The sequence below is a fragment of the Akebia trifoliata genome, chromosome 3 (genome assembly GCF_017979445.1).
Source record: "Akebia trifoliata isolate Shusen 1 chromosome 3, ASM1797944v1, whole genome shotgun sequence".
NCBI lineage: Eukaryota > Viridiplantae > Streptophyta > Magnoliopsida > Ranunculales > Lardizabalaceae > Akebia > Akebia trifoliata.
Window position 1 is genome coordinate 10,004,966 of NC_141377.1, and position 25,224 is coordinate 10,030,189.

Sequence of the window (25,224 nt, forward strand, 5' to 3'; positions counted from 1 at the left end):
GAAGCTGTAGATCTATTCCCAATTTATCCATTCGTGCAGTTTCTTCGATTGATCCATGAAAACATTAATTTTATGAGGCTATTTGTCATTTGGGCACAAAGCCTTCGATTCATAAATGCTTGATGACCTATAAACTTAGCCCAGTGGGCCCACCTTATGATGATAGGGTATGTTTACTTGGAAAATTAGGTCGACTCCCACTCCCTGTTTAGAACTAAAACATTTCCTGCTTGAAATATAATCTTAAGAAAATGATTTTTTTTGGAATCTAATTTAATTTTCTATGTGCATTCAAATGTTGGTAAATGATTTGTGTTTGCGAGTTCAGATAATCGTGCTCCATGGCTTTGATAAGGAAAATTGAATAATGAAGCTTCTTGATGCAAGTTCCCAAGACAGAGATGATGTTTTATCTTTCGACCAGAATCTTAGGAGGTTCTTCTAACTCTCCTCCCTGATATTGATGCAAGGGGAAGGTGTTGTATTGCCTACTTCATACCAAAGCATAGATTCCGCTCTGTTTCTTTCTAATTTCCTATTATTCAAGGGAAGAAAGGTCACTTTTTTCTTTTAAAATTAAAGAAACTACTCATTTCTCACTAAACGAAACTATCCATACCCCATAAAATCTCTTTAAAAACACATTTTAACCTTATTTTACAACCATTTTTTTTTTTTTTAAAGATTTTTTAGAACAAAAAAAAAATGAAGCTCATGCAAGACTTTTACATGATATTAGTTATTAAACAAGTTATTTAAATAACATTAGACTATCAAGGCAAACATTATAAAATTAATACTTAATTTGATCTAAATGCCTATAATCATCTTTAATCACTCTTAAAATAATTTCATTCATCAAAGTCAGGGCCTTATTCTACAAATTTGGAGCATCCCTCTAATTATTTTTACATTGCTAGCAGCAACTGCGAAAGGTGTTTTGGCTCAGGATTGGCTATCGAGAAGTTTCGATAGCCCTGCTTGAATTGAATTAGTAGTAGTATCCACTATTCAGGGCCAGGGCTCCCTTGTGGGACTGGCAATGTAATGTAAAAGAAAGATGGCCAATTAAAGTGACTAGAAATAGTACTTGTAGAAAATCATCGATACTTTTCTCGGGATACAAGTATCATACACTTGAATTAAATTGATGTTTCTCTGCACATCATCATTTGTAAAGATCATTACTAAAATAACATGCCTGCCCTTGTCTAATTTACCAAATATGAACATTATTTGTTAAATACAAAAGTTCATGAAAATATGGTTTATTAAAAACAATAATAGATATTAACATCGGTAAGACATCCATGTCTTCCAGACAAATACAGGAGTTACAAGTGAGAGTCCCCCTTTCATTATTCGTTTACATGCCGAAGCATCCAAGGTGGCATGACTGTGTTGGATTGAGTCTGAGGTAAAGCTCCTTCCTCATCAACGTCTTGAGAAGTACCCCTGTATCGAAATCATATCAAATTAATGAGCTCACATGAAGGGTATCTTTTATCATAAGATACAACTTATTAAAATGAGTTGCATTCATACTATCTCTAATACTCTATATACATGATCTACATATCCACTCTTTTGGGTTTAGTGACCAATGATTATTTGAGACTTGGCTATAAAATGTCTACAATCAGGCCACCTTCACATTGTAATTAAATATTCACATGTCGATGGGCCCAAAAATAATAATAATAATAATAATGGCATATGGCACGCAAAGGAGATTGGAGTTAGATAATTGTACAACTCCCTCCATTACATAATCCACAATGCTTAACATAACGACTTCCTCTTTAAACAACAAATTAGAAAGGGGAGAAATTTTTTGCTCACAGAAAAGTTAATATAGGATTTCACAAAATCCAGCTCAACACCACATGTGGGTATTTTGGTGAACTGAGGATGTCCTCAACATATATATATATATATATTGTAGCCGTTCGGGTGCCAGAGCTTCTAACTCCATCAAAAGTGGTTTACAAAAAATGAACAATCCACAATTCTTCAACTCGTAAACAAAGAGTTAGAAGTCTTAGAATGGGCTGATTTTTGGTGAGGATGATCTTCTCATCATAGAAATCTTCACCAAAAGTCAGCCCATTCCGAAACTTATAACCTATGTAGGACAAAACGTGTTGGCCTAGATGTTAGCCAAATATTGGGGCCCTGTTCAATATATATGTATGGGGAGTGTTCGGAGGCCCTAAAGCGAGCCAAACATGGGTTAGAAGTTTTGGAATTGACTGATTTTTTTTAAGATGATCTCTATGATGAAGAGATCGTCCTCACCAAAAATCAGCTCATTTCGAAACTTCTAACCCTAATTTACAAGTTGAAGAATCATGAACCGTCTAATTTTTTAAAATCACTTTTGATGGGGTTAGAATTTTCAAAATGGGCTGATTTTTTGTGAGGAAGATCTCCTTGTCATAGAGATCATCCTCACAAAAAATCAGCCCATTCCAAAACTTCTAACCCATACATTGAAAAAATGTTTGGCACAATGTATGTACATGTATATATATGAGTTAGGATCCATAGGCACATAAAGCCACAATGTGTTGTCTTATATGAGCAAAAAGGTTCAGAATGGGGATGATCTCTACGGTGAAAAGGTCATCCTCGCCAAAAATCAGCTGATTCTGAAAGTTCTAGCCCTAGTTTACAAGTTGAAGAATCGTGAATCGTCCACTTTTTGTAAACCACTTTTGATAGAGTTAGAAGTTTCGGAATAGGCTGATTTTTAGCGATGATAATCTCCATGGTGAAGAGACCATCCTCACCAAAAATCAGCTCATTTTGAACCTTTTTGCCCATATAAGACAAAACATGTTGTAGTTTTATAAGTAGTTTTATATGTCTACGGATCTTGACCTTTTATTTATATATATATATATAGGGAGTGGTTCGGTCCACGATTCTTCAATTGTAAACTAGGGTTCAGCTCTCTCTCTCTCTCACGCACGCACGAGGGAGAGAGAGAGAGAGAGAATTGCAATTGTCAAACTAGCTTTGGATGCATTGAAAAAAGTATGTTTGGATTCATTTAAAAAAAATAAAAATCCTAACTTTTTAAAAGGTAGAAGGAAATTATTTTCTACTTTCCCCGGAAGTTACTTTCTTCCTAACTATTTTCTACTTTCTATCTAAACAGATCCTTACTTAAGTCTTTGACCTAGGTTCAAATCCCATAGCATCAAATTACTGCAATTATTAAAAACAGGCTTACTAATAATAATATATAAAATTCTGATAAGAGCTAGTTCATAGAAATGGAATATTTTGGAAATATGAGAGAGAGTGAGAGAGAGAGACCCAATGTTGAGAGAAGGAATTGTCTCTGATAGTAGGCATGGTGAGAAGTTTTGGGCTTGGGTTTGCTTTTGCTGCTTCTGCTTCCGAGAGAGGACTGATTCCTTCTCCTTAATCTATGTCAGAGACATTAAAGACGTGAATTACAATATCTTTACAATATGATGGAAAAGAAAAAAAAAAAAAAGGCGCAATGCTTGCACACATGGAATGGAAGTAACAAAGTTCATCACCTTCGTCCCTAGCATGTTATTCTCTTTCTGCAGCGCTTTCTCCTGTCACATACCCAAATCAATCAGACCATATCTTATGTGGACCACATTTGATCATACCTCATAAAATCCATTCTCTGCCCCAGGTTAACTCACCCCATTCAACTCTCTCTCCCTCTCTCTCTTGAGATCGGCACTCTTCATGAGCTTGGGTTCACTCATTGACATTTTCATAAAGCCCATGATACAACAGCCAAACTTATTTAGTTTTTGCCAATTAGGAAATATTTTTAGCATGATTAATTGAAGAGTAGAGATTTGATCTTCGAAATACATATGCTAAGCTGATGAACCAATGGCATGACGCTAGTTGAGAATGCGACTGAAAATGCAGTATAATATCTGGATTACTAAAGTACAATTAGATGAGACCAACCTTATCGTGTGTTAAAGATCAGCCCCGACATACATATACATTGGTGGCAAGGGAAGCTAGCATACACCAATAGAAAGATGATGGCTCCAGATCTCTCTATTAATGGATATGAGAAGTGGTATTAGGACAACCTTATGATTATATCTAGACTTTTTGGCTCAATGATTTTGAAAATCCGTTGAATGGTGTATTATCGTGAGATAGCAAAGGACATATAGGATGTGATCTCTAGAACATATGGTGTGAAGAGGAATATTTCTAGACTTCATTAGCTTCGATAGGAGTTTAGTAACCTTAGTCAGGGGGAACCATCAATTACTATATATTTATGCACTCTTTAATGCTTTTGGAAAGAAACAACTATTGCAATAGGAAAATATGAGATATAGACAGTGGTATCGAAAGCAAGTGGAAGATGATAAGATATTTGACTGCTTAGCGAGTCTTAATCTTTGAATTGACACGACTGGGGTGTAGATATTGGGTAGGGATAACTCCAAATTATTGATCAGGTATTCTACTTGATTCAAGCGAGGCAAATTGAAAGAACGTTGTTACATACCTAAATTTAAGAAAACATTAAAAAATAATAAAATATAAAAATATAAAAATAAAAAAAAGGATTATAATCTCATTCGAGGGAGATCAAACTGTTAAAATTTAAAGTTAATTTTCTAGAAGTCTTATTTTATTTTAAGGGTTGTAGTGAAGGTATTTATGTAATTTTGTATGGGCCCCACTTCAAGTGTGATTGACACATGTCACTCTCTCTCTTTCTTCTCTACTTCATCACCTTTGCATTTTTCATGTAACTATTATTACTTTTCCCATATACTCTTCTAGAATCTCCACGTTCATTGATAAACCCCATTACCATCAATTATCTCCATTTTCTCATGCAACCAATCTTAAGTCCCAATGCATTTTTGTTTTCCATCTTGAACTCTCTTGAAACTTCTTGAACAAGCATTCAAACATGCTAGAAATTTCCTCCACCATTTATATATACATATAAGGAGTCTCATTCACAACCAAGTCCTTGAAAAAGCCATTGAAAATAAAGAAAGTAAGTAAGATACCAATCAACACTCCAAATTTCATATCTTGTATAAGTGGAGGTCTTATTTCCAACTTATAAAATTTCTTTTTGAATTAACTTAGTAATGCTCTTTTCATCATTTTAATTGTTCTTCTTCTTCTTGGTTGTGAGTCTTCGGTTAGTATATTTCTACACAATCTGAGAAGCAGAGTTTTGAAAATTTGGATTCCGTCTTTCTCCACCCGAACCTCCAAAATCAAATTCAAGATGGTTAGTCTTAAAATCCAAATATGATTTCCATAATATATTCTTGAGTCGTGACTTTTTTACGTCCCCTCTAACAAATGCCCCCTGACATGGCATGGGCTATAACCATAGATTTTTCCCTCAGGATACACAATTGTACATCCCCATAAATATGTGTAATTGTGTATTCCAAGGAAAAGAATCTATGGTTCTAGCACATGCCACGTTATGGGGCTTATGGGGGCATGTGTAAGAGGGGGGCCATCCGAAAATCACTATTCTATTTTCTTTGCATAATTGTTCATACAATTAGCATACTTAAATAGACAAAGTCCCTAACTACAAATTACAACATGATTTCCTAGGAATTAGTTCCCAAACTTCTCACTTCACACAATCTACTCACGTACGATACACTTATCTCTCAACTTTCTTACTTAAAAACATATACTTCTACTAATTATTCCATACTTCTCACCTATCATAACTAAATTACATCAACCATAATTTAGATAATATTATTTCAACCCTCTTGAAAAATGACCTTGCCCTCAAGGTCAAAATTTGAAAATATTGTACAATCTTCAATTCTCTCGTTGATTAAAGCCTGTTCTTCAGGTCTTGTCGTCTTCAAATCTTTTCATGAACTACATGTATTTCTCAAATCATAGGAAAATGAAATAGGTAGAGGTTGCTAATGTCTCATTAAAGTCTTAGACTGAAACACCTTAATTTTCTTGTAAGCACATTAAATGAATAGTGGATAATTCACTTGGCAACTATGTTTGAAGATTTTGTTCGCTAAGACATCCTTAATCATCTTGAGGACTAGTGAGTTGACCTAGGTGAGTCAAATGAACAACCTTCAGTATAAATGTTGGGTCAAATGAGTTTTACGAGCAGGATAACTAAAAATTCATTTTAGTTGACTCAATGGGTTTTAAAACATTGGTGGGCGGTAAGACAAGAGAACTACTATTGGCACCCCAACTTTTACTTATTACACCCCAATTCTTTAAATTATTTATCATACCCCAATTAAAGATTAAAGCACTCTTCTAACATTACAAAAGGTTTGGCTCAAATTATAGCCTCAGCATTACAGTATTCGTTCAACTTCAAACAATTTCAGCAGTTGTTTACAATTATGATTAGGTGCTTTTTATACTAGAATATAAAATAGAAAGAAAAAAAAGTTCGGGATAAATATGGAAAATATATATATGAGGGTCGCTAACATCTCATTGAAGTCGATCAGTCATGGTAGTTAGCATACCTTTTCAGAAAATGTAAGTTTCTTAAATTGAGAGAGATTTTTTTACCTTTATCCGAAGTTCTGAAAGTGATTCATACATGAGCTGGTTCTGCATGAGAAATATATTTTTCTTTGAGAAAGCATAAACCACATAACAAATTACATTAAGAAACTTGAACAAGGTTAGTACTCACCTTTCTTAATCTTATATGTTTCATAGCAGTCTCAAGTTGTTTCTCTAAATGTTGGAGCTGTTTCAAAGTCAAGGAGTCGAGGTCTTCTCCCTTCAAATGCCTACAAATATGTTCATCCCATTAAGCAGTTAATCCTCTTTATTCTCACTAAAATGAAATATTATTCCATTACCTTTGGTTTCTTTGTAAAGCCTCAAGCCTAGTGTTCAATCTTATGTGCTCCAACGACCAGTCTCCCTACACAGTAACCAAAATTGTGTTGAAAGAAATCTTTGATTTATTTTCCATTTTAATGACTCACTTCTCAACTTGCCCAAGATCAGGTAGATTGGCTTTGATTTTCTTAATGTTCAAATCCTTGTTATTATCCTCTAACTATATACAAGCAAATTGAAAATGAAGTTTTTGTCAGCCTTGTATTTTGTCTTTTTGTGATGCCACATCAGCCACATATAAATAATCTTTATTAAATTAGTCTATATATATATATATATATATATATATATATATATATATATATTATTTTATGTAATCATTTGGTGATTTAATGGTCATTCATAACCATTTAGTGCTTTAATGGTCTCTTAATTCTGATTATTTATTTGACAGTTTTTTTCTTCAAAAAGTTATCATCATTTATTCTTTTTTATTATTTGATATATGAGTCATAAGAAGGGAATGAGTAAAGTCATGGGATTAGTATCCCTCCTTAAAAAAGAAAGGGAGATGAGAGAAGAGGAAAAATCCTAATTTTGTTTTTCAAGAATCTTAAGATTAAGATATAGATAATAAAAAGGTCGAGAGAAAATTTATCAATTTTTGTTTTTTCAACATTTTCTTTCATTTTATTATTTTTTTTAAAAAAAATTTGAGGACATTCTACATGATCAAGTTCGTTGTCTTAACGATTGATTGTGTCATTATCAAAGAGACATCACTGTTGTATCTTGGGAAGTGAATGGTCATGAACCTGATTGGCATCAAGGGCTATAGTCGAGTGGGGTTGATTAACACCTTAAGGACAATATGTTCTAATGGGCATCGGTGCTTTTACTTACGAAAAGTTAAGTTTAACTATCATTTTTGTCTAATATTCTTATTTTGCAGTATTATATATGGTAGATTTTCTACTGCTAATGTTATGGAATTTCTTAAATCTATCAATAGAGGTATGCACATATTTTATTTTGATAATCGAGAAATTCCTAATTTTATAACAAATTTAATATCCATCAATTTAGAATTATTTTAGTGCTAATAAATTAGAATGATCTTATTATCATGATTTAGTCTTGACTAATCCATTACAATTATTATGTAATTCTCCAACAGATCATCAATTACAATTTCTCTTAAGACAAATTTCGCAAGGTTCAATTCCTATCCCCCATCTCCGTCTTTACATCTAATTTTTGAATTTTTTTTATTTAATTTGATGCACATCTTCATTCAGCTCCTATCTTTCTCCTAAGAAAATCTTAGTCTAGATTTAGAGTTTTTTAATGCTGAATTGGTTTGTTCACAAATTGTAATAACAGATCATCTCTCTCTCTCTCTCACAGACATCTTATATTTGGGTGTGAAGTTTATGGGGGAAAAAAGATAAATTCCTTTTGATCCATTTGAAATTATCGAAGATTTAAGATCAAAATACTCAAATTAGAACTCAAGACATTCTTTCTTTTGAAACTTTATCAGAGTTTTTTTCTTCAAAAAATGATTTTCAGCATTACATAAAACTTTCATTATAAAATGAAATTGTCTTCCTCTATCATTAATATCTATTTTCAGGTACTAAAATGATTTATATGCTTAAATAAATAATTTACCTATTTTTAATTTTTAAGTAAGATATATTTAAGTAGATAAATTCTTATATTAATTGATAATTCACATGCAACACACGTGCACTTCACTGATTAGATATAAAGTAATATCGTAGCATCTATTAATCTAGTTGTATACAAATAAAAACCGATTATTTCAAAATGAGAAGTTCTATTGGCACACAAACCTTTGCTTATCAAACACCAATTTTTTATTGTTACACATTAGTAAAATAAGCCACCCTCCCTCTCCTCCCTCCCATAGCCTCTTTCATTTCTTTCTCTCTCGTATTACCTTTTTTCTGCATCTTAATCTGGAGACATGTTCACAATTAAGTCTTCAACTTTTTCTTTCTCCAAAATCCTAATGGGGCCAAATCCTAATTTTAGTCTTACATTATTGCTCAATATTTTCAAATTCATCAAACCCCCATCCTTTTCGTTGCTTAAATTTCTTAATGTTCACTTTCTTCAAACAAGCCAAATATTGATTCTATTCAACTCTTTGGGCCATGAATGTTGATAAAGGATTAACGATTGAAGTATTAGAGGAAATTGAAGATTATGTGCGAGTTATGATGGTAAAAGAGTGATTTTAATTTTTGTAATTTGGATAGATTTGGATCTAGGGATGAGAGTAAATTTAAAATTTTAGTCGAATAGAAAAAAGGAATGTTGTAAAAAGTTAGAAAATAAAATGTTATATTATACTTTCAACTTGGATCAAGATAGCTTGCCCTTGATTTAAGAGCATAACACCTTCATTTGTTAGCAACAAATCCCTACTCCATTTGCAAGGGCATGACCCGACTTTCTAGAAACCAATTAATTAGAAAAAATATTAAATTCTTCCATGAAAAGCAGATAAATCATTAACGAAATGCATAGTAGAAAAGTGCAGTGGTGCACCTGTGAGTCGGGCTCTGTTTCAACCACCTCTTGAACTGCGTAAGAATATCTTTCATATCGTTCGAGGATATTTTCCATGCTATTGCAAAAGGAAACTGATGTTAAACTCTATCAATCTACCACAATGATAACTTTAAAATATATAAATGAATAATTTATATATTCAACAGCTTAGAATTTTTCAAGAACATCTGTTAAAAATATTTATTATTTTGTCTTTTTGTGCAATAAAGCAAATGGTGTCATTATACAATGGCATTTTTGTAAAATTAAAATCTCAAAAAGTTAATTTACAAAATGTCATTGTACAATGACAAAATATTAGTGATTTATAAGATCACCAATTCAATCCCTACGAATCAAAATTTCAAGCATGGTTTTTTGTTATGTCCACTTTTGAGTTGGTTATAGGTCCCACTTCTTCCATGCAAAGGTATGTTTCAAATGCTATATGGTCTAGAGATTCATGCATTCATTTGCTCAATGCATCACTTTGGTGAAAGAAATATCAAAAATCGAAAAAGTTTCATTGCATCTATATATATATATTTTTTCCTTTGTTCTTTTGTTTTAAATCTTTAGTCTCACATGGACCAAAGAAATAAGAGTCTCGGTGGATTTTAAACTTCTATTATAATAAAACACAGTGTTGGACCCCCCCCCCCTCCCCTCCCCTCCCCTCCCCTCCCTCTATTATAGTTTTGTAGGGTATAAAGATTGAGACAAATGAGCGGACTCCTCACAATCCATCTTTTTTATTTTTGAAAAATATAATTTATATTAATGAAAGAATGAGCACAAAAATACAAAAAGAGAAGGCTGAGATAGCCCCTCAGAAAAGAAAAGCAAGATGGACTAAAAGAATGACAGAACACTAGGTGTTGTAAAAAGAATCCCATCTAAAAACAAAATCATTGAAAGTAATCTTCGAGAACTCCTTGTTCAATTTGGACCAAAGGTACAAGTAGCCCAAGATCTCCTTAAAAACGCCATGAGAGCTTCTCACTTCACTCTTGAACACCTTATTATTTATTTCTTTTCACAACTCCTAAGCAATAGTTGAGGGAAGAATAACCCAAAGGTGTGTTTTTTAAAAGGAGAGAACATTTTTAGCCAATCATTCTAACAACAAGAAGAAATTTTGAGGAAAGACCCAATTTATCTGGAATTTCCAAATGAAGAGAGACCGAATATCATGAGAAAAAATGTAATTAATTAAGGTATGGCCAACAAATTCCCTATCCCTCGAACACAGGGGGCAAAAATTAGGGGTGATCCAACCCCAAATGATCAAATTGTTCATCGCTAGAATCCTCCCTAAGGAAGTCAACCAAACAAAAAATGAGACCTTAGAAGGAACTAGCTTAACCAAATGATAGACTCGAAGAAGGAACGCTCAGAAAAAAAGAAGAAACGACTTATGCAAAGAACGGACAGAAAATCTTAGATCCTTAGCCTTCGTCAATTCCTACCTATCCTGATCATTCTCCATAAGATGGAAATAATTCAAGAGATCAAGGAAAGATGTCACCTCTGTTAGCTCCCAATCATTAAAGTTTCTCATGAACCCTAGATCCTAAGTAGTAATGGAACTGTTGCAAATCCAAAAATGCTGAATTGAGCAATTCTTCTTCAAGGAACAAGTGTACACGCATGAAAATTGAATTGATAGAGACAATATGCCACACCAGCTATCTTCCCATAACCTAATTTTGTCTTCCGTGCTCACTCTGAATATAATATCTCTATTACCTCAAGAATCCCCCTCTACATACTACACCCATACGTGCATTTAGCCTCGCCGCTATACCAACCTAACATCTTCTTCCCATACTTAGCCTGAATAACCCTCCTCCACAAGCTATCCCTCTTCTCGCCAAACTTCCAAAGCCACTTACCTAAAAGTGCTCTATTAGCCAGTCTAAGACCTCTAATCCCCAATCCCCCATTTTTCTTAGGCATGGATATCAATTTCCATCTGACTAAATGGTATTTTCTCATTCCATTCTTATCATTCCACAGAAAATTTCTCATAAGCCTTTCTATTTTAATTTCCATAGACTTGGATAATGAAAACAAGGAAAGGAAGTAGATCGGGATACTCGTCCAGGTGTTTTTTTATCAAAGTTATTGTCCCCCCTTTGGATAAGTATTTGGCCTTCCACATGTTCAACCTATTTTCCAATCTCTCAATCACGCCTTCCCAAATTATGTTGCTATTGTAAGGAGCTCCCAAGGGTAAACCTAAATAAAACATGGGTAAAGTATCATAACTACAACCCAATGTTGCAGCCATCATTTGAAGATCGTTCAAATCGCCTACCCAAAAAAGTTTACTTTTCTACAGATTAATATGTAATCCTGAAATTGCCTCAAAATAACACAATAAGACTTGAAGCACTCTCACTTGGTCCCTCGAGTGATCCAAAAACACCAAAATATCGTCCGCAAATTGTAAATGAGAAATCAGAGGTTCGTCATTATTCACCCTAAACCTCAATAACTTCCTTAAATCTTCCACTATTCTAAACAATCTATCCAAAGCCTCTGCTACTATTTGAAACAAGAACGGAGATAAAGAATCACCTTGTCTTAACCCCCTCAATCCTCTAAAAAAGTCAATCGGACTCCTAGTGACTAAAATCAAATAAGACACTGTAGTAATGCATTTCATGATCCAACTAATCTAGTTCGCTCTAAAACTCATCCTCCCCATCATATATTCCAAGAAGTTCCAACTCACGTGATCATAAGCCTTTTGCAAGTCTATTTTCCCAATCATCCCCTCTTTCTTGACTTTAATCCTCGAATCAAAACACTTGTTGGCCATCAACAGTCCATCGAAGTTGTCTTCCCCTAATGAAGCTTTCAATCTTGAATCTAGCACTTTGGATAAAATTTTGTACACTGAGCTCGCCAAACTAATAGGTCTAAAGTCTCCTAGATTATCCACCCTAACTCTCTTGGGGATCAAAGCCATAAAAGTGATATTAAGGCCATAGTCAAGACAATTCTTCTCTTGCAACTCCTTAATAACTTTCATTAGGTCATTCAAGGCGATGTCCCAACAATGCTTAAAAAACTTCATAGTAAATCCATCCAGCCCTAGAGCCTTATCCCCACTCAACGAAAAAAGAGCTAATTTAACTTCATCCTCCCTAATTTTTCTTTCCAACCACTATTTTTCATCCTGATTTAACATATTGAACTCTAGATTATCCAGGTGGGGTCTTATGGATTCCCTTTTCCTATAAAAATCTCTATAATTGTCCACCACACCATTCCTAATTTCCTCTTCTCCTTCCACTATGATACCCTTGATAGAGAGTTTATTAATATGATTGCTTCTTCTATAGAAGTTAGCCACTTAATGAAAAAGTTTGGTATTGTTATCAGCTTCTTTCAACCATTTGATCTTAGATTTTTGCTTCCAACTTATCTCCTCCATTAATGCCACTCTTCGAAATTCCAATTTCAATACCATTATTTTACCTCTTTCTTCCATGTTCAAGTTCCATTTTTCCTCAGTCTCATCCAAAATTTCAATGTCTTTCAAAATCTCCATTTTTTTCACATCGATTCGTCCCAAAACCTCTTTATTTCACACCTTTAACTTTTTCTCAAACATTTGAGCTTATTCTTGAACACACAACCTGGGATTCCTATAGAACAACACTCATTCCACCAATTCCTGACGAGAGCTAAAAAGTTGCGATGGATGAGCCACACATTTTCAAATCTTAACGGTAAAAGATGTCTTCTAGGGTGCCCTGTCTCAAAAAAGATAAGGGTATGATTAGAGACTGGGCTAAAACTAGTCGAATGCATCACATTTTGGAACTTCTCCTCCCACACATTATCAACCAAGAACCTATCTCATATGGACATCCTTAGGTTATCTTGATTATTAGACAACGTGAATCTTCTACCCAGAAGAGGGAAGTCCATTAAGGAATGTCTACTAATGAATTCATTAAAGTCTCTCATACCTTTTAAGATGTTCATTCTCCCATTCTTCTCGTGGGTAAATCCGGTAACATTGAAATCCCAGCCCAGGACCTAAGGTTTAGGAGATTTGAGAGTTTAAGGGTTAGGATTTTTGTAGAGAAGAAGAAAAAAGAAGAAGAGAGTTGTTTTATTATCTTTTTCACTTATATATATATTAACATCATAAGAGTATTACTAATAACAAAAGAACCCTTAGAAGATTGAAAATAACCAAGAAACCTTTATAAGAATTCTTACACTCCCCCTCAAGTTGGTACATATATATTTTTCATGACCAACTTGTTAATAATGTTATGAAAAAGTAAACCACCTAGCCCCTTAGTAAGGATGTTAGCCAACTGATCTTCAATTTGCATGAATGGAGGACAAATGTATCAAAACTACAACTTTTCTTTGATGAAGTGCCTATCTACCTCAATGTATTTAGTTCTATCGAACTGGCTTATTGATATAGGACATCTACAATCCTAGTTAGAGCTTTACTAGTATTTCTATTTTATTTCTACTTCTAATAGGATTTCTATTTCATAGTTATGTTAGGAATACAATTCCTTGTTAGTTACTAATTTATTTTAAATTCGTTTTAATTATTTAGACTATAATTAAAAGTGTTTAGAAGTCTCCAATTTGAGTTTTTTTTTTTTTTATAAGTATAAAATTTTATAAAAGGAGAAAAGAAGAGGGGGAGGCTGAGATAACCCCCAAAAAACACATCAAGAGTACCAACTAAAAGAAACAAGAAAATAAAATAAAATTACACGGATGAGAACTAATCGCAAATGGATTCCCAATTAAACAAGAAGTCTTGGAAGTAAACTCCTTCAAAAGCTTTGTTCATCTTTGACCAAAGGAACAGAAGGCCAAAAATCTCTAAAATCACTGTGTGGGATGAACTCTCCTTGCTATGAAATACCCTGTTGTTGCGCTCTTTCTAAAGACCCCAAGCAATAGTCGATGGCAGGATAGTCCAAAGATGCCTCTTTCTAGAAGAGAAGATATTGAAACTCCACCCCTCTAAGAGATCAAAAAAAGAAAAAGGAAGAACCCAATCCACCTGGAACCGGGATAAAAAGAACATCCAAATATCACGGGAGAAAGAACAATGTATGAGACTATGATTAACATACTCCCCATCCCTCAAACAAAGAAAACAAAAATTTGGAGTGACCCACCCCCGTTTAATCAAATTATCCAAAGTGAGGATTCTACCCAAAGAGGCAAGCCAAACAAAGAAAGACACCTTAGAGGGAATAAGATTTGACCAAATTACACATAGAGAGAGGAAATCCTCACATGCCGAGAGCAAACAGTTATAGAGAGACTTGACAGAAAACTTCTTATCCTTAGCCTTGATCCATTCTCTCTGTCCTGCTCATTCTCTCTGAATCGGATCGAATTAAGGAGACCTAGAAGAGATGTAACCTCCGACACTTCCCAATCATTGAAGTTTCTCCTAAAACCCAAGTCCCAGGAATCGTTGTTCCCGTCCCAAACAAGACACTGTCTAACATAATTATTTTTTTTCAAAGAACAAGCGTACAATGATGGAAATTGAGTAGACAGAGATGATGTTCCACACCACCAGTCCTCCCAAAATCTCACCTTATCCCCCAACCCGACTTTGAATCTAATCTCCCTATCAAACTTATGCACACCCTTCATAATCCCTCTCCACACACTACACCCATAAGTCGCTCTAGTCTCATCACTATACCAACCAAATCTCTTTTCTCCATATTTCGCCTGAACCACTTTCCTCCACAAGTTGTCTCTTTCTTCACCAAATCTCCAGAGCCACTTGCCCAAGAGGGCTTTATTTGTTACTCTTAGCCCTCTAATCCCCAAACCTCCATTCTTCTTTGAAGTGCAAACCACCTTCCATTTAACTAAATGATACTTTTTACCACCGTTATTATCATTCCACAGAAAGTTCTTCATGAGTCTCTCAATCTTCACTTCCACCGACTTGGGCAACGAGAACAGGGATAAGAAGTAAATCGGAATACTAGTTAAAGTACTTTTGATCAACGTAACCTTACCCCCTTTAGAGAGATATTTAGCCTTCCAAGTACTCAATTTTTTTCCATTTTCTCGATAACTCTTTCCCAAATATTCTTACTCCGATATGGTGCTCCTAATGGTAAGCCTAAGTAGGATGAAGGAAGCGAATCACTACTACACCCCAGAGTAGTTGCTAAGACTTGAAGGTTCGTCAACTCACCAACCCCAAAAACCTTACTTTTCTGAAGATTGACATGAAGACCTGAAATTGCTTCAAAGCAACACAATAACACCCTGAGAACTCTCACTTGTTCTCTAGAAGGATCTAGGAACACTAAGGTATCGTCCGCGAATTGCAAATGCGAAATTAGAGGACCCTCACTGGTAACTCTAAAACCAGATAACCTCCCAATTTCCACCCCCTTCCTGAAAAGTTTCCCCAAGGTCTCAGTCACTATAAGAAATAAAAAAGATGATAACCCCTGGAGCTCCTAAAGTACCCAGTCGAACTACCATTAACTAAGATTGAAAAGGACACCGACGTAACGCACTTCATAATCCACCTAATCCACTTAAAGCCGAATCCCATCCTCCCCAACATATACTCCAAGAAATCCCAACTCACATGATCATAAGCCTTTTGCATATCTATTTTCCCTAAAAGCCCCACTTTCTTATCCTTAAGCCTAGAATCAAGACACTCGTTAGCCATTAACACTCCATCCAAAATCTGTCTTCCCCTAAGGAATGCACCCTGCTCCAAACCAATTAAATTCGTCACAACTTCTTTCAATCTATTTGCCAAAACCTTGGAGATAATCTTGTACACCGATCCCACTAAACTTATAGGCCTAAAATCGCTCAAGTCAATCGCTCCCACTCTTTTAGGGATCAGTGCCACAAAGGTGCTATTAAGGCCATAATCTAAGCACTCATTATCCTGTAACTCCCAAACCACCTTCATGAAATCTTTGGCTATAATTTCCCAACAATGTTTGAAGAATTCCATTGTAAAACCATCTGGCCCCGGCGCTTTATTCCCTCCTATAGATGCGACGACTGATTTCATTTCATCCTCCCCAATTTTCCTTTCCAACCACCCACTTTCTTCTTGCAATAACCTATTGAACTCGAGATTGTCGGGACGGGGTCTCTTCTTCTCTCTTTCCCTATAAGGCTCTTTGTAGTAGCCCACTACCCCTTCCCTAATGCCATATTCCCCTTCCACCATAATTCCATTAATCATCAAACTGGCAATTTGGTTATTTTTCCTATGATAATTGGCCACCTTATGAAAAAAATTTGTATTATTATCACCCTCTTTAAGCCATTTGATCCTGGATTTTTGTCGCCAACTTATCTCCTCCATCAAAGCCACTCTTTGGAATTCTAACTTCAGCTCATTCTTTCTCGCTCTTTCATCTAGATCAAACTCCCCCACTTCCTCCTTGGATTCTAAGTCATCGATCTCCTTGAGAAGCTCCCCCCTTCTCCTTTCTACCCTCCCCACTTCTTCCTTTTTCCACCTTTTCAATTTTTCTTTTAAAAATTTGAGCTTATTCTTGAACGTCACACCTGGATATCCCACTGTTGGACATTCACTCCACCAAACTTTGACTAAATCTGCAAACTGTGGGTGAATAAGCCACATATTCTCAAAATGAAAAGGGATAGGATTAGAGCGGTAATGCCCCACCTCAATAACAATAGGATTGTGATCCGAAACTATACTGGGGGCTGTCGTGCACACCACATTATGAAACCTCTCTTCCCAGTCCCCACTCACCAGAAATCTATCTAATCTTGACCTTCTTGGATCAGCTTGATTATTGGACCAAGTATACCTCCTACCGAGCAGAGGCAAATCCATCAAGGCAAATCTATTCACGAAGGCATTGAAGTCCCTCATTCTCTTTGTGATTCGCTGCCCCCCATTCTTCTCATTAGTGAATCTGATAGCATTGAAGTCCCCGCCCAACCCGCAAGATCCTCCAGTTCTTCCCAAAATTGTTGTCTCTCTCTACTGATTGTGGGTCCATAGATCCCTGAGAAAACCCATTGAAACTCCTCATTCACACATTTACAAAGAATCGAAATGGAAAATGCCCCAACTAAGTTGTCGATCACTTCAATGAAATCCTTATTCCACATCAAAATAATGCCACCTGCACTTCCAATAGCTGGCAAAGCGACCCACCCAATGTTCTCCCTCCAAAGATCCTTTATTACCTTATCCTCACAAACCGAGAGCTTTGACTCTTGAAGAGTGACTAAGATAGGCCTTTGCATTCTGATAAACGCCTTAACTGCTGCCATCTTCGTTCTATCCCCCAACCCTCTCACATTCCACGACAAAATCTTAATCGACATAAAACCTAACAAAACCCAGGCCTCAAACACTAAACCACCTCGACCAATATTCCGCCTCGTTGGCCAATCTTGGCCTAAAAAACCTCTTCACTGATTCCATGGATGCCACCACAACAACCTCATTCGACTGGCCATCCCTGAAGGTTTGAATTTCCTGACTATCTGGACTTACAAAACCCAACACGTCATCAATAACTCCACTTGCCTTGCCTAACTCCTGCATTTCTGTTTCAATGAGAGCTCTATCCTTCGAATCTCCTATAACTACTCTTAAGATAAGCGAACACCCCTTATCATCTGACTCAGGAATTATTCTAAATTCTTCTGCCATACTCAAGGCTTGGCTCACTAACCACTCAACTGGTTCCCCCTCTGTTTGGGCTAACAATTCCTCCACCTGACCCGAGTTTGGATCCTTTAAACCTCTATCATCCCAATGTCCATCCAAATACCCTTCTGTCTGATTCAAACCGGACACATCAGCCTGAAACTGAGTATAAGGACCCTTAGACGTGGAAGGTCGGAAGACATCTGTACTGGTCTCCCTCACGTAATCCTCATCTTGAGATAACTCACTGATCTAGGGAGCATCAATCAAGGCTACTGGATTTTGCTGCCTTTTAACAGAATAAGAGGAAAACACAGGAAAACAAGAGGAAAAACACAAGGAAAAGGAAATAGAAGCCCAAACAGAATCCACACCATAAACCCGCAGCGAATTATTCAAGGAAGGGATTAAGACGAAGGCACAAGAAACCGGAGAAAAGTTTGAGATACCTTTTCTATAAGAATTTCCACGACTAACCTGCCACGACCTCAAGATGCTCGGGCTCCCTGCATCCAGCGACAACCCATGGGGATCCCAAAGATTTTTACGAAACCCATCCCAGATTTTAGAGACTGGTATAAGAGAGCCTTTTAAGTAATTATCCTTCATCTTGAACAGCTCCTCCTCATCGTTTCCCTATGCCAACCTTTTTTCCCCCACTGTTCTATCAAAGGATTGAAGACTGGGCATCTTCTTAGTCATATCTGCAGAGTCCATAATCTCTAGCTTGTCCCTGCCATCCCCCGCCTCTAGATCCTCTTTGTAAACACAACTCTGCCCTCTCTCTCTCATTCCTACCCCTGCGTCTCCTTGTGACTCGCCTTCCATGAACATAACTTCATCAACATCAAATCCCAACCAAGCCTCCCGATCCCCTACCTCAACTGCGTTTTTTTCTTTCGATTCTGAATGGTGAGAAACTATCGACTTTAACTTAATTGACGCTCTCCTCTCCATACATTTTAAATGCTTAACGATTCGATAATTTCGGACACGGGCCTGGTTCAATTTAAGTCCAAGCCTTTTATTAAGTGGGCCTCCACTAATCAGAGCCCTTCTTATCTTACGTACCTCATTCCCACCTGGGCCTGTCTTCTGGGCCAAGCTGTCTCCAATCGAGCCAACACAGCCCGACTCAGTACAGACCGGTATTGTTTATCAACAGTGAATCCAGCATCTACTCCTTGGGCCCCTGTCTGTTTCATCCCTCTACCCAGAACATTGGGCTTTTTGCTTATACTTCCCATAATCCCACTCTTACGCAACCACCTAGTATATGCTAGGTTTCGAGCTGCCCTACTCAATAAATGCTCCATACGAACGTCTTTCACGATTCGCGATGTGGTTGCAGCTTACTATTTCGGGAGACACGTGTTCCAACGCCCTGACTGATTTTGAAAACGTATTTCTTTCGCACGCAACCTCTAGCAAATTTTGATACTGCCCTCCCTCTGCTGCTAATACCAGCCATCTTCTCCGTTCTGCCAACCTCCTCTAAATGCTGTAAATTCTGTTGTATTTCCTCAACGGCCACCTGATAACCTGAATCTGTTACGATTCTAGTCGCTGTAACTTCCCGTTTATCCACCCCCATAGCAATCTTGAAATTCTGATCTTCACCCCCTGCCACCTCCACTCCCAACTTATATTTGAAACCATCCATCCATAGATATAAGCCTTTTGGCATCTTCCACAGGCATCCTCCGACTTTAAGTTCTAATAAGATTAGAAAGTTAGTATTATGTTATAGATAGGTTAGGAATATTAATTTTTAGTATTTTAGTAGGATTACAACTTGTTATGATAAAGTTATCTATATAAAGAGTTCCAAATCCAAAAATTAATAGGCAATCAATAATCAATTCAATTATCTTTTCTCTTTTAATTACTTTTTAGCTTTATGCTTTATTTTTTTCAAGTTATTGTTTGTTTATCAATTGAATCTATTGATTCAAATTGATTATAAATGTTTCATTGAACACAATCTATCGAATCGATTGATTCACACGTTTCCGCAACGTCAAGTGGTATCAGAGTTCTTGCTACGATCCACAAAAGATGGATGGTGAAAGTGATTTTATCACAGAATCTTATCTAGAAACTCAATTGGAAGTCAAATTGAATAAGTTTGAAGAAAGAATCACCAACAAAATTATGACTATGTTGGAGTCTCATGTTCAAGGCATGTTTCTCAACACCATTGAGAATGAGAAAGGTAAGAAAATTTTTGGAGAAGAAGACCCAAAGGATTCTCACCATCCCTCCCACAATTCCCCTCATAATTCAAGCCCTAGAAATTTTTCTAGAGAGGCCGAATTCCCTCAAAACCAGAACCTTACCTATAATTTTGGTTTTGCCTAAATCGTACAACTTCCCACACCTCAGACCACCCTTCTTCAACTTTCTAACCATACTGCATCACTCCTATACCCTCAAAATAAAATCCCTTACCCTCCAACAGTCACATATCCGCCCCCATAAAACGTTTCTCCTAACCCTCAAAACCCATCAAATAACTTCAATGACCCTTCAACGACCATAACAGTCATATATATGGATTACATAGATGAATTGGATCCTTATACTACCCCTCCCCCAACTAAACATCCCTATTTTAACCATGATAGATTTTTCCCTAACCCTTCCCATACTCACCCACCTTCATATTGCAAAGCCAACGCAAGACGGGTCCATTATCACCCACTCACAAATCAGCCCTTCCATGATTTTGAAGAGGTTGAATGCGTGTTCATGCATAATGTACCCCACCATCCTCGCAACAATGGGCAACAAGAGTAGTCTTTTGACTATAGGCTTAAGGCAGATATTCCTACCTTCAATGGGCTCTTGCACATTAAGGACTTTCTTTATTGGATCTCCAATGTTGAACGATTCTTCGAATACATAAAAATTTCGGAGGATAAAAAGGTCAAACTTGTGGCTTTTAAGCTAACCAGAGCAGCCTCCTCTTGGTGAGACCATCTCCAACGAGATCGACTACATCAAGGCTTTTGGCAAGTTCAATTATGGCAAGCCATGAAACAATTGCTTAAGCAACGATACTTACCACCGGATTACATCCAAACCTTGTTCATCAACCTACAAAATTATAAGCAAGGGTCTCAAAGTGTGTAAGAATATGTTGATGACTTCTTTGAAGGAATGATGAAGATCAAACTATTGGGCGTTTCATCAATGGGTTGAATAGAAGAATTGAAGAGAAATTGACCATACATCAATACACAAACTTGCACGCAGCCATAAACAATGCCCTAATGGTAGAATCATTTATGCTTGATTCTTATACTTTTTCTCGCCCTTATTATACCAACAATCGGAGGTCTAACTATCCACAATCTGCCCTCCCATCTCATCAACCTTATCCATCCTACAATCAACCCCCTTATGACAACAACAACCATGATTCCACCTCTTAAACTCCACCTTCACATCCTAAAACCCACCAACCTAATTCTTATGCTTCCACCTCTCAAGCTTCACCTCCACATCCTAAACCTCACCAACCTAATCCCTATGCACACCCAAAGTAAAATAAATGTTTTAAATACGAAAAAATGGGTCATACCTCCAAGGTGTGCCGGAGGAATCACACATTAGTAACCGAGGCAGATTATGAAAATAACGAAGATGGCCACTATATTGATAATGATGCGACTATTTTCTTTGAGGCTTATGAGGAGGACGAAGGTAAACATCTAAGTTGTGTTATTCGCAACTTATTGTCGGTACAACATGTTGCTCCTTCAACTAGACATAGTCTTTTCCGAATTACATGCAAGGTGCAAGACAAGTTGTGTCAATTAATTATAGATAGTGGAAGTTCAGAAAATATAATTTCAAGCTACATGGTCGATGCACTCAAGTTACCTACTACGCAACACCCTACACCTTATTCTATAGGTTGGGTGGACGATGAGTGCAAGAAGAATGTGTCAAATCAATGTTTTCTTTCTTTTAACATTGGACAATATAAGGATGATATTATTTGTAACATCATCCCAATTAGAGCACGCCACATCCTCTTAGGAAAGCCTTGGCTTCATGATAATGATGTCACTTACTGAGGTAAAGCCAACACCTATTCTTTCATGCATAATGGTGTGAAAGTGATCCTACATCTTTCCTACGCCAAGCCCAAGACTTCCCACCTAGTCAAGGAGAAGAGAACATGTTTTCTGTCTCCCAACATCAATGAGAACTTAAAATAAGCAAGTCAAGTATTCACAGTGGTAATACAACCTTCCAATCAGGACTCTCTTCCTCAAGTGTAACCTCTCCTTAAAGAATTTTCTTGTGTTCTTTCTTTAGACTTGCCAGATTCATTGTCTCCCATAAGAAATATACAACACCACATCGATTTGGTGCTCGGTACAAATCTCCCAAATCTGTCCCATTATAGGATGAGTCCAAAAGAGCATGACATATTGAAGGAACAAGTGGAAGACTTACTTTCCAAGGGTCTCATTCAACCAAGTCTTAGTTCATGCGTGGTTCTGGCCTTATTGGTACCTAAAAAGGATGGTACATGGAGAATATGTATTGATAGTCGTGCGGTGAACAAAATTACTATAAGGTATCGCTTTCCGATTCCAAGGCTTGATGACATGTTCAACATGCTAACGGGTTCAACCATCTTCTCCAAATTCGACTTAAAAAGTAGCTACCATCAAATACGGATCCAACCTAGAAATGAATGGAAAATGACCTTTAAGACGAAGGATGGCTTGTATGAATGGCTAGTTATGCCATTTGGTTTATCAAATGTGCCTAGCACTTTTATGCGTCTCATGAATCAAGTATTACAACCCTTCATTGGTAAGTTCGTTGTGGTCTATTTTGATGATATTTTAATCAACTCCAAATCTGATTCGGAGCACCTTCTGCATCTACGGACTATTTTTTAGGCTCTCAAAGTCAACTATCTTTACATCAATTTGAAGAAATACCACTTTTTCACGTCTTCGGTACTTTTCTTAGGTTACATAGTCTCCCAATAGGGTATACACGTGAATGAAAGTAAAATTGCAGCCATAAGGGATTGGCCTTCTCCAAAATTGGCTTCCGAAGCTCGAAGTTTTCATGGGTTAGCATCCTTTTATCGGCATTTCATCAAGGACTTTAGCTCCATCGCAGCACCTTTAACTGACACATGGAAGAACAAAAAATTTACTTGGACCGAAGATGCCAAAGCTAGCTTTCATCTCTTAAAGACTAAACTTACTTCCACCCCTATTTTGGCATTTCCTTGTTTTGAAAAACTATTTGAAGTTCATTGTGATGCTTCCATACATAGAGTAGGAGCTCTTTTATCTTAAGAAGGAAAGCCTATTGAATTCCTTAGTGAAAAGCCAACGGAGGCAAGGCAAAAGTGGAGTACATATGAACTCGAATTCTATGTCATTGTTCGTGCTCTTAGAAAGTGAAGGCATTACTTAATCCAAAATGACTTTGTGCTCTATTCAGACTACCAGACCTTGAAATTCATCCAAAATCAAAGTCCTACCAGCCGCATGCATTCTTCATGGATCACCTTACTTCAAGAGTTCAACTTAACTATTCAGCACAAATCTGACCTCAACAATAAAGTTGCTAACGCACTAAGTCGTAGTCCTTCTCATGCCTCGTAAAATAGAAATTCTTTGCTCATTACTATAAGGAACAATGTGATAGGCTTCAACTTCCTCAAAGAACTCTACATTGACAACCTAGAATTCAAAGTTATGTGGGAAAAGTGCAACTCGGAACAGTAAGGTACTTCAAACTTTGTGATTCAAGATGGGTTCCTCTTCAAAGGAACAAGGTTATCCATTCCCAATAGTTCTATTCGAGAGCATCTTATCAAAGAGTTACATGGTAGCGGACTCTCAAGACACTTTGAACGAGACAAGACCATTGCACTTGTGGAAGAACGGTACTTTTGCAAGTCCCTTAAGAAAGATGTTGAAGTTTTTGTCCGTCGATGCCTTATATGCCAAAAAGGGAAAGGACAAGCACAAAACACTGGTTTGTATACACCTTTACTAGTCCCTAATGTCCCTTGAGAAGATCTTTCAATGGATTTTGTACTTGGACTAGCTCGAACACAACGAAGCAACGATTCCACCTTCGTTGTTGTTGATTGCTTTTCTAAGATGACACATTTTATCCTTTGCTACAAGACTCACGATGCGGTAAATATAGCCAACCTCTTCTTTCATGAAGTCGTACGTCTACATGGCATCCCCAAGACCATTACTTAAGTTTTTGAGTTGGTTTTGGAAAACTTTATGAGCAAGATTGAAAATTGAACTTAAGTTTTCAAGCACCGCCCATCCTCAAATAGACGAACAAACAAAAAATTGTGAACCATACTCTTAACAACTTGATTCGATGCCTTTCCGATAACAAACCGAGACAATGGGACTTGGCACTTGCACAAGCTGAATTTGCTTATAATTGCATCCCTAATCGCTCTACAGGCTACGCATCATGCCATATAGTCTATTTCAAAGCTCCTAATCATACTTTGGACTTGGTACAACTTCCTTCTCTCCCCAACTCTAATGTGACGGCCAATGATATGATTGAGAACCTTCACAAGTTCCATGGAGAAGTGAAGAAGAACCTTGAAGCTTCTAATGAACAATATAAAGAAAATGTCGATAAGCATTGACGATTCAAAAGCTATGAAGAAGGAGACTTGGTCATGGTTTATCTTAATAAAGATCGCTTCCATGTTGAAACTTACAACAAGACCAAGCTAAAGAAAATTGGGCCCCTTCGTATCTTGAAGAAAATAAACGATAACACTTATGTAATGGATTTGCCTGATGATATGCACATATCCCCGACATTCAACATCAAGGACATCTATCCTTATTTTTCGGAGGATGATTTTTCTACTCCTACACCAAACTCGGCGAAGAGTTTTCTCAAAAAAAGGGAGCTTGATGTAGGACATCCACAATCCTAATTAGAGCTTTACTAGTATTTCTATTTTTATTTCTACTTCTAATGAGATTTCTATTTCATAGTTATGTTAGGAGTACAATTCCTTGTTAGTTTCTAATTTGTTTTAA

General features: G+C 36.6%; 1 protein-coding gene across 1 annotated transcript in view; it reads right to left on the reverse strand.

Moving 5' to 3' along the window:
• Positions 1 to 1,274: 1,274 nt before the first annotated feature.
• Positions 1,275 to 25,224, reverse strand: part of LOC147405946 (agamous-like MADS-box protein FUL-L) — a 41,538-nt gene continuing 17,588 nt past the window's right edge. Inside the window, exons 2-8 of the mRNA XM_086433848.1 lie at positions 9,439 to 9,517; positions 6,876 to 6,940; positions 6,704 to 6,803; positions 6,577 to 6,618; positions 3,555 to 3,596; positions 3,325 to 3,437; positions 1,275 to 1,455 (exon numbers count right to left, since the gene is read on the reverse strand). Of these exons, the coding sequence (XP_086289974.1) occupies positions 1,359 to 1,455; positions 3,325 to 3,437; positions 3,555 to 3,596; positions 6,577 to 6,618; positions 6,704 to 6,803; positions 6,876 to 6,940; positions 9,439 to 9,517 (538 nt within the window). The 3' untranslated portion in view covers positions 1,275 to 1,358. The remainder of the gene's footprint in view (positions 1,456 to 3,324; positions 3,438 to 3,554; positions 3,597 to 6,576; positions 6,619 to 6,703; positions 6,804 to 6,875; positions 6,941 to 9,438; positions 9,518 to 25,224) is intronic.